Consider the following 16,566-nt stretch of genomic DNA (forward strand, 5'->3'; position numbering starts at 1 on the left):
AGTTGGCAGTTTAAAGCTACCAACATACACTGCACTTCAAATGACAGATTAGAACAATAAAGGATCCAAATCTATTCATTCCAGTATTGTTCCAATATATTAACAAAATTGCAGTTCTGACCCAGGTGGCCCACCCCAGCCTGGTCTTGTCAGATCTAAGAAGCTAGTCAGAATTGGCCCTGGTTAGTACTTGGATCAGAGACCAGAGAGGCAGACAATGGTAAACTACCTCTGAACATCTCTTGCCTTGAAAATCCAATGGGGTCACCATAAGTTGGCCATTATGTGACAACAAAACCCCTCACACAAAAAACAGGAAGCCCATGTTGAAAAAAAAGACATCTCTCTCTCTCCCCCTCTCCTTTCTTGCCATCAAATCACATCTGACTTATGACGACCCTGTATAGTTTTCAAGGCAAGAGATTTTCAGAGGTGGTTTGCCATTGCCTTCCTCCTTGTGTTCCCTGGAGGTCTCCCTTCCAAATACTAGTCAGGGTTGGGAGTGTGACCCGAGGTCACCCAGCAAACTTCCATGGCACGAGTGGCAATAAGAACCTGGGTTTCCCCGCTCCTAGTCAAGTCACAGCTGACTTATGGCAACCTTTTCAAGGCAAAACGCTCAGAGGTGGTTTCCCACTGCCTGCCTTTGTGTGGACTGAGAGAGTTCTGAGAGAACTGGGACTGGCCCAAGGTCACCCAACAGACTTCACGTGGAAGAATGGGGAATTGGAACCAGTTCTCCAGATGAGAGTTTGGCACACTTAACCATGACGGCTCAAATCTTCATGTATTCTGTGTCTTTAGAGACTTCTGCTGTTTTTAAGAGATGCTGACTGGAAAGAGAAGCCAAAGAATGCCATTTTGTAGGAGCATCAGTTTGTGTTGTTGACAAGATTTCAACCATTTGAGGCATATTTATTCTTACTTATTGGATCATGTGAGAGCTTCTGATTGAATTGCATATATTACTTCACCCCACAAAAAAGTTCACTTAAATAGGCAAGCTCTTCTTCACCGCTAACAAGCATTTCTTGCATTTTATTAATCTTGCACAACTATGAAGCCAGAAGGTACTACGAGATTTCATATTTACAATAACTTGATCTTGACAGATCTCGGAAGCTAATCAGGGCTGCTGGTGAGTACTTATATGGGAGACCCACCAAGGAAGTCCTGGGTTGCTGCACAGAAGCAGGCAGTGGCAAATGACCACTAAACATCTCTTGCCTTGAAAACCCTACAAGGCCACCATAGCTATGTTACAAGCTTGACAGCACTTTACATATCCACAGTATTTAAACGTCTCCCTGTCAGAGGAGCCATGGCAACGGGGCAAGGCGGAACATGCGCAGTAGCCGCCAATCACCTCAGCAAGGGGATCGTTCGAACGTGGGATCGCATCCCCATTCTGAGGGAACCGTTGGTTCTGCGCATGCTTCGCCTCGACCCGTTGCCATGGCGCTGCCGCCGCGGCCTCTTACGGAGGGGCGTGGAGGGGGGGGGCGTAGTCTCGCGAGAGGTGCCTGGAGGGATGGGCCGAGCGAGGGAGCTGCCCGAGCGCCGTGGCTGAGGTGAGGGGGTTGGGGGGGCTCCCGGTGTGGTCGGCCAGGGAAGGGGCCGGGAAGGAGGTGCGTGAGGGGCAATGGCGGCCTTGGGAGCGGTCCCTGGGAGAGGGAGGCGCTGACGTGCCTCGGGGCCCCCGGGGCCCTTTTGCCTATCTGGTGGCCCTCGGGGGGGGAGGGGGGTCCTGCCCCGGATGGAAGGGCGGCGGCGGCGCTGGGTTTGTGTGGCGGGGGGAAAGGGCTGAGATGCTTTGGCAAGGGGGGGGGGGGTTTCGTGACGACAGACAGCGCCGCTGAGTCCCTCCCTGGATTGCAGGCGCAGCCCCATCATCCATCCAGGGATTTCATTGTATGGGTAGGTCAAGCGCCGGTGTCAAACTCGCGGACCTCCAGATGTTATGGACTACAGTTCCCATCATCTCCTGCCAGCATGACTAATTGCTCATGCTGGCAGGAGATGATGGGAACTATAGTCCATAACATCTGGAGGGCCGCGAGTTTGATCATTAAGGGATTGGGGTTCTGGGCTTCGCTGTGCAGGGATCTGTTTCTGCTCTTCCGGTTTCGGAGATCCTGGGAAGATCCGAGCAGTCTCTGGCACCCGATCTGACCCGGGGCACATCAAGGTCAGTGTTGTCTGCTCAGGTCGGCAGCTGCTCTCCAGGGTCCTTTAAGTTGGAGAGGCTGGGGATTGAACCCGCAACCTTCCGTGTGCCAAATAGGTGCTCTGCCACTGAGCCACAGTCCCATTCCCCTTAAACATATTGGAAAGCTGACTAGCAACAACATCCTGTCATGAGGGGAAGTGGGTGGGTGCAAGAATCAGATCCGTTAAAGTCGGTATTGTTGACTCAGGCTGACAGCTGCTCTCCAGGGTCTCTGGCTGAGGTTTTTCACATCACCTCCGGCCTGGTCCTTTTGGTTTGGGGGCGGGGGGGGTTTCTTGTATTTTAAGGACCAGATTTTCTAATGTGTTTTAGCACAAAACCTAATCCTAACCTCCTTGCACAATTTTTTGAAAGCTGTGACAAAACTATCACAGTCTGATGATGATGATAATGGGGTTGCCCGTGGATGTCATCACCAAAAACAGACAGCTGAAGTTCATTCCCAAAACTAACATCTCCTTCATATGTCATCATTGCTTTGAGTATATATACATACACACAAAACAAATTTTATATAAACAAGCACTGACAAGAACTTAATACAGATTTATTTTTACGTCATTGCTATGAAACATCCTCTTTTGCTTGCATCTGACCAGCTTTTCTGCTCAGTCTCTGCCATTTCATCTCTTTATTACAGCCTCCATTCCACTTGGCAGATCTCATGATCCTAATTATAGTCTTGTTTTAGATAGTGGTCAAAGGGAACACTTCAGTTCCTTCTTCACCAGTGAAGAAATTGGTTGCATCCAACCACTGAACTTCCACTGAGAGTTGCACTGAGGTACTACAGTAAAATGGTTTCTGAATAGACTAAGTGTGCCAGTGAAATTTGTAGATGCTTGGGAAGGCTGACCCATGGATTTTTGGAGCCCTTCATTAGGCCTTTAAAAGCATTTTGTCTGTATTGCCTTCTGCCTAATTCAACTCTTGCCTTGGATGGACCAAGCTGGCCTGATCTTGTTAGATCTCAGTAACCAAGTTCAGCTCTGGTTAGTATTTGGAAGGGAGACCACCAAGGAATATAAGGATTGTTATGTACAGGAAGACACTAACAAGCCACCTCTATTAGCCACCTCTATTAGACCCCAGGTTCTCCCTTTAAGGTGGATTTAAAAGGAGAATCTGGGCTTCCTAGTTGAAACACCATTGAAAATGATGCTGTTTGGGGGTGGATTCCAGAATCACTTGTTTAAATGAGGGAGCCCAGATTCTCCTTTTAAATCCACCTTGAAGGGAAAATCTGGGGTCCCCAGTTTAAATAACATTGAAAGTGATGCTGTTTCCCCCAATTGGGGGGACTGGATACAACACCATAAAATGTTTTCATAGCAGTAATAAAACATTTTGAAAACATTTTGAAATTTTTAAAAAATATTTCTGCTGTGTGGCATGGCCCATTGCTGTGTTCAGATTTGTGAGTTGGGGCATGTTCTATAATGTGATGGTGACTTTGAAACGACCTGGTGGAAAAAATAATTGTTTGGTCACGGTGAGGGAGGGTGGCTGCCCATAGGGGGGGCATCAAACTCAGGTTTTGCCCAGGGCTCCAGTTTGCCTAGGTACGCCAGTGCTTCCACAGGAGAGTATAACAGTTGGTTATGTTTGCATTATTGGACACACAGAATAAGAATCACTCCTGGAACACTTGGTGTCAGGGCTCAGTCCTGGAAGACTATCACCGGAAAGAAAAACGGGAGCTGGGGAGGCTTGGGCATACCGTATTTCTCTTATTGCCAAGTGACCATAACCTGCCACCATGTGCCTGATGAGGACAAAAGAGTCTTCAGGGTTGAGACTGTAGCTTCACCAGGCAGCCAGAGGTGCTCTTTATCTGACAAAGACTCACATATCCCCTGTGCCTTTAAAAAAAATTAAACTTCAATAGAAATAAAAAAATAAGACATCAACATTATTTTATAAATAGATAACAGTATTCTTAAATTGTATAATACTGGTTTTCCACCAAGATTCATAACAGAATCAGATCTTTGCCTTTCTATCATTTATCCATTTTTTTCAATCATCCAATACCAAACCAAGTGTTCTTTCCTGTTTTCATTTAAAAATAAGCAGTTAATCTTAAGCAGCCCCATCCAGAGCCCTCGGCGGTGGGACACTGCTCCATGGCTGCTCTGCCCAACCACAGCCACTCCACCGCACCACCTCCAAGCGGGCTTTTCAGTGGCGCAAGGAGGCAAAGAACAAAACAGATCTCCCTGCTGCCAGAAAGCCCCCATTGGGTTCAATGGACAGCATAAGTCCGAGAGCCCAGGCCATGGCACAAACCTCCCCACAAACCTGGGGAGGAAGTCAACGAATGTCAGGAATGCCCTTGCCATGCCTCCGCTGTGCTTCCTGTCTTTTTTCATTTGAAAGTGAATTCGGTTTTCTCCCCATAGCTCAGCCCTCAACATATGTATGTTGATCAGAGCACTGGAAACATCATGAAGACTTATTTGCAGCAATAAGATTGGGGTGTCAGTCAAATATATTTCAGGAAATGAAGGATGCCCGAGGCAAGCCCTGCATGGGGTTATCTCATACGACAGCCATTGCAGGGATTTTCCACCACCTTGGCACATCAGCCACCATGCAGTATAATGGACTTCTTTTGAAGGTCTTCTCAGTTAAAATGAGTTAGACTTGCAACATGCAGATTTTAAAAAGAATGTTAGTCCAAGGCCTTCTTGCTTGCTGCTTTGGCCTACAAATGGGCACCAAGGTTAAACCATAGTAGTTTTTACTTCTATGCCTTTTGAATTGCCATAAAACACAATTTTAGTGGTAATACTTTGCATCTGCATAAAACTTCAGAGGTTCAAATGCTTTTCATAATTCTTTCTCTGAGCGACAATCTTATAAAAAGGTTGGTATTATTATTCCCATTTTGAAAATATGGGGCTTGGGCTGAAGCACCAGAGCTTGCCTGAGTGAGTTCATGGAAGAGCACAGGCCCATACTGGGCTTTCTGGTTCTCAGTTGGCCTGCTATGCCAGTTCTTCGCTTGGAGGAATTCCTCAGAATGCTGTTACCAGATTCTGCATCAAAGCTGTGTCTTGCAGGCTATGATTTGAGAAACTATCTAGCCCCAGCATTTTAAAAGAGCTTTACTGTAGATGCATCATACAGAAACACTTTTACAGCGTTGCATAGTAAGGGCCAAGTGATTAAAGTATCACTCTGGGAGACCCCGACTCCAGTTGCCATGGAAGCTGGTTAGGTGACCTTGGGCCGGTTTTCACAGCCTCACCTGCTTCAGAGGGAGGAAAGAAAGGCTGCATTGGGTCCTTACTGGGGAAAAAGCTGTGATGGAAATGAATTTAAAAATTAGTAACTTGCATAAAGGGCAGCTGAGCTCGAGAGCAGTGTTCTAGTCCAGATCCTGCCACATACATTTTGTAGCTTTGTAAAGTTTAGCAGTTCTTTAACGTACCATTTAGGACATTATTAATTCTTTCACTTTGTAAAACTCTGCATTTATACCTTGGGAGAAAGTACATGAGTGTGTGTTTCTTTGGTTGACCAGCAGTTTGGCAGAGCTGTTTTTTATGGCCTGCAAACAGATGTTGTTCCTGTTAAGTCATGCAATCAGGAAGTAAACATAAATAGCTCAGTTAATTTTGTCTCTTTTGGAAATGTGAGAACTGGATGAGAACTTAATGCCGCTTTTAAAACAGCCATGCTATAGTTCTTTCTTAGCACAGCTTAATAAAATAAATCCTTGTTTATTTAGTTAGAGCCTCCGTTTCTTGTTGAGGCTTGAGGCAGATCACATAGTATGCACACTGTGATGGATTGCCACACGAGAAAACAATGCAAAAGAAAACCGTATCAGGCATGATACATAACGAACACTCAGAAAACTGAATTACAGAAGACAGGGCAGTCAGAGAAGGATAAAACTTCCAGTACAGTAGATTATGTTCCTGTTCTTTTTATAAAGAACCATTTCATTATACTTTAGTCAATTCCCTTCATAAAAAAGCCCTCCTGAACAAATCTGTTTTATGTCAAAATGGAGATTTTGCTAATCTTTTAAGGTAGCAAAATGGCTGTAATCCAACCATGCGAACAGCACTTCAGTTTACAATATCTGAAGGACCTGGATGCTGGATAAAGTTTAATGCAAATAAGAATGTGCAGATAAAGTATTCTGTAGCATCAGGGCAAATAAAAAAAATGATGGGTGTTTTAAATTATTTCTTTCATGGTTCAGCTACAGTTCATGGTTCAGCTACATGGTTAAAAAGTCCCAGTTTATGGGAAAATATGAAATAAAAGAAATACATTGGGGGATTTGAACTCTGCACAGTAATAGAAACAGCACCTGTAGCTTCAAAATAAAGAGACCTTGAACTGTCAGTGGCCATTTTAAAGATTGCTAGACAACCACAACAGTATTGCTGAACATTCTAAGCCTTGGCTTCTGTAAAACAAAGCCCTGGAGACAGGAGCACTTGGAGACCAAAACAGCCCTGCGTAGATCCTGTGTGCCTCTTCTGTCATGTCCACTAATGGAGGGGACCCACTGGTGAGAGGCCCTGCACTTGCAGTGACCACTGGAGACTCACTGCACAGACAGCTGTCTTGGCAGCAGGCCTGGCCACTCTGACAGACTTTGCCTAGGATGGTGTGAAGAAAGTGTACATATTCCTTTAAATGTGCTTAGAGGTAATTTATCTTGTATATTGAGTCTTTTATGAGGCAACCATTTGTTTTTGCTGGGTCATTTATAATGCAACCATTTGGCCTCGCGCAAGTTGTAAACCGTGTTTGTGTTTAGTTTAAGAAGTTTTATTCTTTAGATAACGGAACTGGCTTGTACAAGGCCACATTCTAAACTGGACAGATAGGGCTGAATTGCCAAGAATTCTCAGGTGGGGGTCACCCTCATCGACTTTATTCAATACCCAATGGGTTAATTACTGATCGAATTATCTAGATGAACCAATTCTATAAACCCCCTGTCACCATTTTAGGGAGATTCATTCTAAAGAGATTCATAAGGATTCTTCTTAAGATTTTCTTGCTGTTCTTGTTATTCTTCTGCCTCAGGCTGAGTAGCCTTGTATTGTATGTTATGCTTGGAACTGTGCAGAGCTGAAAGAACTGATTTTATTATTTATTTTCCTTTCCTTTTAATAAAATTTTAATAGCTGTTTGAGAGTATCTAAATAAAGAACCCTGGTTTCAGTGCGTTACAGGTCAGGTACCTGGCCTCGGGCAACCTTTCGCAGATGAGCTGCTGGGGGAGGAAAGGAGGAAAGGTGAAGGCAAGAGAACAGGTAAAGGTGGATTGCCTGGTAGATGGGAAGGAGAGAAGGAATCAGGAAAGGGGGAAAGGCTGTAGGGGGTTGAAAGGGAAGGGAAAATGAGATACCCCCTGAGGGGGGGTTTGCGTCCCCACGTGCTTAGTACATAATTTTAAAAGATTATGATTTTACAGATTTATCTCTTACATAGCATGTTTTAGCCAGCTCACACTTAATCATCTGAAGTATTTTCCAGATTCCTTTAAACTCACTCTCTCTCTCTAACTATATGTATAGAGTTCGTGTGTGTATATATATATATATACACACACACATACATACACATATACATATATATATTTGCTTCTGTCACTAAATTTATGAACATCTTCCAGCCAATCTTGTCTAGTTTTTTCCCCAAAATGCATAATAACATTTCAAAATCCATTGAAAATCTGTCACTTGTTATCTTGAAAACGTAATCTTAAATTTCTAACTGAGACTCTGGATTTGGGGGCGTGTGCAAATATTTTGGTCTGTCTTTTTTTGCTTGACATCTCCAGTGCATATTTCCAGAAGTATTATCTGATGCAATTGATAAAGCATTAAAAATACAATTTTGCAACATTCTATTTTCAATAGAAATCAACCTAGAAGGCATATTATTCCAAATCCCTTCCCACACAGGTTTAGGAATATTTTGATTAAAATCTTTATCTCTGTGTTCCCCTAATCCCAAATGGCAAAGAATGTAAATTAAATAATTTGAGTATATCAAATCAATTTGTCCTTTTGGTACCTATTTCCTATAATCTCTTCTGACTGTGGATCCCGCCCCCCCCCCCCCTTTAATCCTTCATATGCTCTCAAAAGAGCAAAACACTGAGCAGGAAATACTGGTGAAATGGGCTGTTTCTCCTTTCATTATATGGCATGTTTACCATTTAGTAATAAATTTTCCAAAAGGCATACGGAAAAGTATCTCCTACCTTGCAGGGTTTTTCTATAAAATTGAGTGCAGCTGGCAGAGCACCCATTGAATGTGTGCCCACCATGAGTCTTCATCAGACATCCTCCCTGCCCCCGGAAAAGTTCTCCTTTGCCATCTCTCCTCATACTTCACAATCTGGGCTAAGTCTGAGGTCATAACTTGGACTACACTTCTGGTCATGTGACTGTGATAACTTCTGGTACCATGCTTGTGTCTCATTGGGTCTTCAGCTGCTGTCTAGGCAATCCTGTTCTGAAATGGTTGCCCTAGAACAGTGGTGGCAAACCTATGGCATGTGTGCCAGAGGTGGCCCTCAGAGCCCTTTCTGTGGGCATGTGCAAATAGAGTCTCCTACTCCCCAACACACACATCTAGGCTGGCCTGGGCCGCTGGACTCGATTATTAGCATTAAACCTAAGACCTTGTTTTGGGGAAGCAGTGTAGGTAACCCTGTTAAGCGCTGTTAAATCCACTGATTAAACTCACTGATTTTCATGCGAAGAACTAAAGCACGATCGTTTACCTGGGAGTAAGCTCGGTTGCTGGCAATGGGGTTTGCTTCTGAGTAAACCCTCCTAGGGTTGTGATTCACCCGTTGGAAGAATTGCATGGTTGCTTCAAAGCAAAGCCACTGACTACCACCAAGCTTACTCCCGTGTAACACATGCCTCAGAGCCAACCATTTTTTTCTAAACTAAAACCTCAGTATTCAGGTTAAATTGCTGTGTTGGCACTTGGCGATAAATAAGTGGGTTTTGGGTTGCAATTTGAGCACTCGGTCTCTCAAAAAGGTTTGCTATCACTGCCCTAAAAGACCATAAATGTTACTGCTGTTCTTGCTGCAACTGCTGTGCTTTCCTTAAAAATGGTTCAGTATCTATGGGTCTGAAATGGAAAAAGGTCAGCTTGTTTTCAGGATATTAAAATTTTATTTTCTGCTTTTGACTTCATGTTTCTGAGATTGGGGGTTCACTTCCCCACCCCTTCATGGTATCATCAATGATGTGCCTGGTGTTACTAATGTTCGTTGGGAAACTAAGTAGAGAGTCAATGTAAGGCATATTGGGATAATGTTGCCTAGTGAATCTTTGCAGGTGACTGTTCTTCTGGTTGGAGAGTCCATGTTTTTAACAACAGATGTAGGTGATAGCGTTAGTTGATAGAAGAATAGAAACACCGTGCAAGAGCAGGCAGCATAATGCAACAGTGTGCCAGGCCCTTTGCGGAGTGCAGTTGCGAGGGTTTCAATTCTGTATTAATTTGAAGACTTCTTGGTCTGCCTTGTACAGACCTTATTTATTTTGAAATCAGTATGCCTATGTTCTGGGGGTTCGGTTTGGCAGGAAAGGGATTAATTCATCTTCCTGGGATTGTAGTTGTTCACACCTGTTAATGGTCAGCAGGGTGGCTTACAAAAGATTCAAACCAGGTGAGCTGGGATGTTTCCCTTCTGAGGGAAGCTTGCGGTTTTATATTATTCAGGCTTCAGACAAGTCCCGTCCTTGTTTCTGAAGATATTTTTTGTTCCCGGCCCTTTCGTCAGAGCTCTTAGAATTGTCATGACTCTTTCAGAGTTCTTAAAGCTCTTTAATATTATAAGTTCTTACATCTACTGTATGTTTTTGTTTTTTGTAGCCCCTGAAGAAGGCCGTTTTACCAAAATGTGCTGAGCTTTCTGAAGACATGTCAAATCTTATGTTTTAAGCACTTTGGATTCTCTTTTGATTTTTCTCCTCTATTTTTTAAGTTGAAGTCAACTTTTTTGTGCAATACAGAAAGTTCCTCTTTTTTCTCCTCTGCATATTGTACTTTTATTCTTCAATACATTTGTGAGAAACTTGAAGTCTGTTTGCCTCTTTAACATTGTGGCAGGTAAGTGAATTTCTGAATGTACTGGGCAAAAAAAACTCTGAATGCATAGAATCATAGAGTTGGAAGAAACCCCAAGGAAGGGCCATCAAGTCCAACCCCTTGCAACTCAGGAAGACATAATCAAAACACTCCTGACAGATGGCCATCCAGCCTCTCTTTAAAACCCTCCAAAGAAGGAGACTCCACCACTCTCCAAGGCAGTGCATTCCACTGTCGAACAGCCCTTACTGTCAGGAAGTTTTTCCTGATGTTTAGGTGGAATCTCTCTTCCTTCACCTTGAACCCATTAGTCCTAGTCTCTGGAGCCGCAGAAAACAAGTTTGCTCCCCCACCAACATGGTATTCTTTCAAATATCTAAACATGACTATCATGTCACCTCTTAACCTTCTCTTCCCAAACTAAACATACCCAACTCCCTAAGTCTTTCCTCATAGGGCATGGATTCCAGACCTTTTACCATTTTGGTTGCCCTCCTCTGGACAATAATATACTATATTTCATAATATACTATTTTTTAATAATGTGGTTCAAATCATGCCAGCTACATCTGTCATACAAATAATTGGTTTCTGTTCATAGTATGACAGACTTCTGAAAATAAGCATTTCAGGACAATGGGTCTTTAAAAATCCCATTCATACTTCTGTAATAAAACTTGTTGTGGCTTCATCTGGCCAATTTCAAATGCAGGGATGAAATCTGTTTCTTAATCAGAGCCCAGAATATTTTGAGGTGTGTATTCTTTTTGTAGGGAAAAACAAAAACTCTTTATCTGTTTTCACTTTCATGTTTCATTAATATAATTGATCACAATAGCCGAATATTGCAAGATTACCTCATATTTAAACCAAGCATGAAAGATGCTCGCAACCTCATCTGCAAAGAAAACAGATTTCCCCATTGGCCATAAGCTGCAGGAGGATAAAGGCTTGACTTGCCATAGTTCCATTTGCCTCTCGCAGCCTGGACACTTGGCCACTCAGACAGGAGTGCAGTGCCGTCCTTCTGGATTCCTGAGAAGACTTTGTTTCTCATGGCTCACTTGAGTATTGCAAGCGTCGGTGATGAACTTCCCAGAGCCGCATTTTCAAACGGCACATCTTTTTTGTGGGCGTAGCACTACTACAGATGGAAACATTTCCAGAAATATTGAAGCCCCATTTCACACATCCTTTATTTTCATTGTCCCTTTTTATCATAGCCAGATAATCTAGATTGAAACCATTTTAATCCAGATCAGTTATACAGAATTGATTTTACAGTTCAGTTACTGATTTTTAACAGGTGACTTAGTATTGTTCATATCAGTCACAGAATAATTCCCCAGTCCTTTAAAATTCTTGCTAATCATGAAAGGGCGCAAGGAGAAAAAGGAGGGGAGAAGGAAAAGAGCCACTTTACTTCATTAGTAATTAAGTGCAGCCTATAGCCTTAATTATTATTGAAGAAGATGCTAGCGCCTGCCCACAAAGAGAAAAAAAACCCTACTTATTCCAAAATTATCACAAAGGAGAAGAATCGATATTGTTTGTTAACTGTAATCATTTTAGTCCATAATTTTATTCTATAATTCACTGTCTCCAATCCTGGGACTCATGAAGTGAAGCACAAATAGATGTTGTGGAGGAACTTACGAGAGCGTTCAGAATCATAGCGGATAGCGAAATTGCAAGATTGGGTTAAAAGCTTAGTTTCGACAAAGGGAAACCACTCTTGAATGTTGTGGCGTGGCAAGTCTTGTGCCCTGCCTGCTCTTATTGTCTTCCCAGGGGGCATCTCATGAGACCTTTGCCGGCTTTGGGTTTCATACGCTGGGGGTGGGGCTGCTTTCCTCATCTGGCAGCTGTTTGTTACCCTCCAGTGAAGGGGGGAGGGGATGTAGTCCTCTCTGCTGCAGCAACTCTGGGGACCAGGTGTCTTCAGCAGCCGCAGAGGCATTCCAGTTATGCTTCCTCCCTGTCTCTAGCTCAGAGTATACCTGGGTCCTCCTTTAGTAGGACAATGAGACATTCAAGACTGAGCCGTCCTCTGTAAACTGTACTTCACTAAACCATGGCTGAGACAGTGGGTGATCTCTATCCATGGGGAGAAATGAAAATGGCCCAGAAATCCTAAACAGTGCTTCTTCCTCAGGGCCGTGGTTGTGCAGCTCCCTGACCCCCCTCCCCCACCCCAAAATGCTACTTAGAGTTATGGACAGTTTTGGAGCCCTGTGGTAGATAATCAAGAGAATTCATGGTGATAGTGCTATATTGCATGCCCATTGTTCAAAGCACTCCACATAAATTGTCATGGGGTTCTCCACAGCAGGTCAGTCATGCTATGCAATATTGTTGTTTCTGAATTTCAGATGGCGGGGAGGCTTGCTGACACAGAGAGAGCGGAGGCTATCTTGGGTGAGGATGGGGATAGGGTGTGTAAGAGAATCATAAAGATCCTTGCAGATCAGTAGCAAACCTATCTGTTTGGGATGTGGTTCATATTTTTTTTGCCTTTTGATAGTAGTTAACTTGTACACTTTCACTGCTTTATTAGAACATTTAGAATGTAGTTTGGTTCAGTAAAAGATAACCACTATGACCGTTTTCTTTTCTTTTTTTAGAAGTTTTTGAACTCTGTTTAAAAACTAACCAACTATGGAAGGTGTAAATAGGGTCCAAAGCAATCAAAGGAAGTTCAGAACAGCAATGAAAAAGGTAAGCTCTTGCTATTAAAAATGTGATGTTGATTATCTTGCGGTCAAGATTTTAAACTGAATAACTGCTATTCCAAGTTTTTCTCTGTTCATTAAGCAAAAATATTTCAGGCACCGTTAGATTCTTAGCCTTGAAAAGATCAATTTTAAGGTCTGAGCAGCACAATTAAGCATACTGAAAACTTATTCAGAATATATTAAAGATAAGATCTTCAAGGAAAATCCTGTAAGGACAAGCGTGTATTTAGCTTGGAGTGGGCCCGGCAGCTTATGACCCAAATTCAGTCTGCTGCCGAGTGGTTATCAGTAGCGTTTATTGATGAGGCATCAAAGCACCAAAGCTTAGCAAAGCCAGTTCTGACAATTCTAGCATTTGCCATCCCCTTTATCCCATTACACGTCCCACCCCCTCCTGCTTTCCCAAGAAATTGTGATAAACAGCTTCTGGAGCCAAGGCGCCCCTAGGTCAGCGACAGATAGTAGTACAGAGCCACCTGGCTTCCTGCCCCATGAGATAATGGATGTAACTCTTTTTTTCATGGGACCAGGGTGTCAGGAGAAGCCTAGTTACATACAAAGCATGTGAAGCCATAAAGGAAAGATCAAGGAAAGAACGCCCCAGATGGCAGTGGTTACATACAGCAGGCTGGTTACATATGTCTTTTAGCAATGTTGATTTGTTGTTTTAAGTAGTTACGTTGAGGTAGGAATGCATCTCAATCACATACTCAATCTCAATCTCATATCCCCCTGACAATCATCAATAACTGTCCCGGTGGTAGCAATGTGCATTTGAGAGCAGTCCTAAACAGATCTACTCAGAATGTTACTAAGGTCTGTTCAGTGGGGCTTATTCCCAGGAAAATACTCTTAGGATTACACTTCACCTTAGGTAAGGAAGTATTTTGAGAGAATAGCAAAATTCCATCACTCCTTGATTTGCTGAATGTATTTCTCATCTGTTGTGAGAAGACTCCTTGAAGACCACATGCTGAGGTGTTTCCACCCACAGCATTTGTAGCTGGCAGAAATCACTACATGGGCTTAAAGCATATCCTAATAACTGATGACTTATCTAGAGGAAGGGCACAGCAAAACTGAGCCTCCTTTTCTTTCCTCCAGAGCTTTAGTGACTGTGCCTTGCCTCCTATGAAGGTGTGGCTGCAAAGCCAAAAAGAATTATGCGTAGTCTGCACAGAAGAGCTGGAAGAGCGGGGCTATTTCAATGAGGTTTGGCTCTGTTCTGACCTTTTTGTGTGTGTTGTGTGACTGAAGGTAAGCTGTGTGTATGCAAGAAAATATTTTTGAACAGCATGTCCATTTTAAAAGGCATCCCGCTGAAATGTTGAAGAGTTAACTATTAGAGGCAGCCATTTTGCAGCTGCGCCCATTATCCTGTGTCTGCACTCCAAAAGTGTCTACAGGTGCAAAAAGGTTGGGGGCCTCTGGCTTATAGGTTGTGAGACATTTCTTTGGTTGAAGAAAATCCATCATACCATAGTTAAATTAGGGGGTTCTTTAAAATTTTAACTTTTGTACGGCAAGTAAAGAGTACTTTGAACCAGATAAAATATATTGAACAAGTATAAAACAGGCATACAGTCTCATTTATATCTGACAAAATGAGCTTTGAGTCAAGGAAACTCATCCCCTGGGACATGTTGTTAGTCTTTAAGGTGCTATTGCGCTAACGCTCGCATGTTCTTTCCCTGTCCAGTCACCCAATGTTAGGTAGCTCCATCTTCCCATGGAGGCAGTTGTTTTTGAGTAAGTGCTCCAGTGGTCACGGTGATGCCTACTGGGATCTTCCGATGCTTCTCCTGAACCAAGGAGGCAAAGGAAAGCTGAGATTGGCTCTTTGCTTAGGGGGCAAAAGAAGCGAGCATCAGAAAATGCATGGGCAGCTGCTATGGCACTTCTAAGCAGGGGCGTGCCATGTTACAGACCACCTTCTTGCACAACAGATAATGTCCTAATTTGGAGATGTGAACAATTATGTTTGAACTCTGCTGATGCTCAGAGGTATTTAAACTTGCCTCTTCTGGTAGTACAGACGGGTTGGACTTTGTTTTATGGGTTAGATTTCTGCTGGAAGAACAGTTGCTCTGGCAAAAAAAAGCTTGGATGAGGCATATAGGGGTATGTGTGTGCATATATATGCTATATATATTTGTATGTGTGCATACATGTTATATAGGTATATATACATTATATATTTATATATAGGGAGAAGACAAAGGAAACTACAGCGCAACTGTGCTGGATTCCAGAACTTTGCTAATCTGTAACTAAGCAGAGCCAACCTGAATATAAAGAGTTAACTATAGAAGCATAAGAGAGAGCAAGAGATTACTTCTGCTTGTCTGGAGGAGAGAGTGCCAGTTATCAGTGGGTGGTTATTTTTAACAAACAAGACAGTTGGTGGAGAAGTTGAGTGAACATCTCTGTGTTCTTGACTAAAAACTTTGCTTTCTGAGGGGATTGTCAGATAGACATGGCTGGTCTGATCTGATCTGTGTTCCCGGATCGCAGTCTAACACAGACACGCACAAGAATATTGGTAATCTTTGAAAAAGATATGCTGAAGAGATAGGCAGTGAGGCTTCTAATTTAGTCTGTACCCAAAGAAGGAAGAGATTCTTCTGAGAGTCAGAAGGGAAAATCCTGATCATCATCCATGTGAACAGGGAATAATTTTCTGATAGATTATCCTTAAATTATTAAAGGTTTTACCTTAGGGTAAAAGTATTCACTTAAGCTATCTATAGGTGATAGAGTTCTAACTGTGGCATCTGGAGGGACACAGATCTAAATAGAATTATAAATTCCTAAGGAAAACTGCTAGCATTTGAAAACTTTATGTTTATTAAGTTACTTGTAACATCTTGCCAGGGACTGAGAAATGTGTCAGAATCTAGTAATAGTGTCTAAACTGAGACAGCAACATCCAAATAGCTGCCTGGTTTTAAAACTTACCGGTACCTGTTTTCTCTTTGTGACAATGCCAAACAACTTAGTTTTAATACATTCTTCTAATTCCTTTTTAAACTGTTCAAAAGCCTCTCGTGCCAAACTATTTCTGACAAGGAACAGAGTGTGGAAATACAGTGACACTCTACAGCTTTCTGAGAAGGTCCTTAAGACAGAGGAGGAAAACACACCCACCCACCCACAAATAAATAAATGGGGGTGGGACAAGATTTGTATACCTATATGACATCACTCACATGCTACACTCCTAAAGTAAGGACTGCTCTGTTCCTGACTCATTATCTTCCTCAGCGTGTCTGAACACAAAGGGTTGTTGCAACAACTATTAAGTAAATAGGAATGAATTTTGTAATGTTACGCTTAGAACATACCTATACTTTTATCATTTAATTATTACATTTAGGGAAACAAGAGTGGGCTTATTTCCTTTTATTGCATTCTTCGCCCAGATGCACTAAGGAGGAGGTCAAGAAGGCTCCTGAGCATGGGTCCTTGCACTAGGTGGGAGAGTTCTGGCTGCTGCTGTAGCCG

General features: G+C 42.8%; 1 protein-coding gene across 7 annotated transcripts in view; it reads left to right on the forward strand.

Annotated features, from left to right (window-relative positions):
• The first annotated feature begins 1,487 nt into the window (after positions 1-1,487).
• Positions 1,488-16,566, forward strand: part of AKAP11 (A-kinase anchoring protein 11) — a 50,846-nt gene continuing 35,767 nt past the window's right edge. For 3 of the 7 annotated variants that reach the window (XM_048493113.1, XM_048493118.1, XM_048493119.1), the window contains exons 1-4: positions 1,488-1,571; positions 10,112-10,348; positions 12,952-13,045; positions 14,167-14,274. In XM_048493113.1, coding sequence (XP_048349070.1) covers positions 12,986-13,045; positions 14,167-14,274 — 168 coding nt within the window. In that variant the 5' untranslated portion in view covers positions 1,488-1,571; positions 10,112-10,348; positions 12,952-12,985. Of the gene's footprint in view, positions 1,629-2,167; positions 2,189-10,111; positions 10,349-12,699; positions 12,746-12,951; positions 13,046-14,166; positions 14,320-16,566 lie in introns of those variants that run through there. The other 4 variants (XM_048493120.1, XM_048493116.1, XM_048493114.1 and 1 more) reach the window with 4 other exon arrangements.

Source organism: Sphaerodactylus townsendi, linkage group LG04 (genome assembly GCF_021028975.2).
Source record: "Sphaerodactylus townsendi isolate TG3544 linkage group LG04, MPM_Stown_v2.3, whole genome shotgun sequence".
NCBI classification, from domain to species: domain Eukaryota; kingdom Metazoa; phylum Chordata; class Lepidosauria; order Squamata; family Sphaerodactylidae; genus Sphaerodactylus; species Sphaerodactylus townsendi.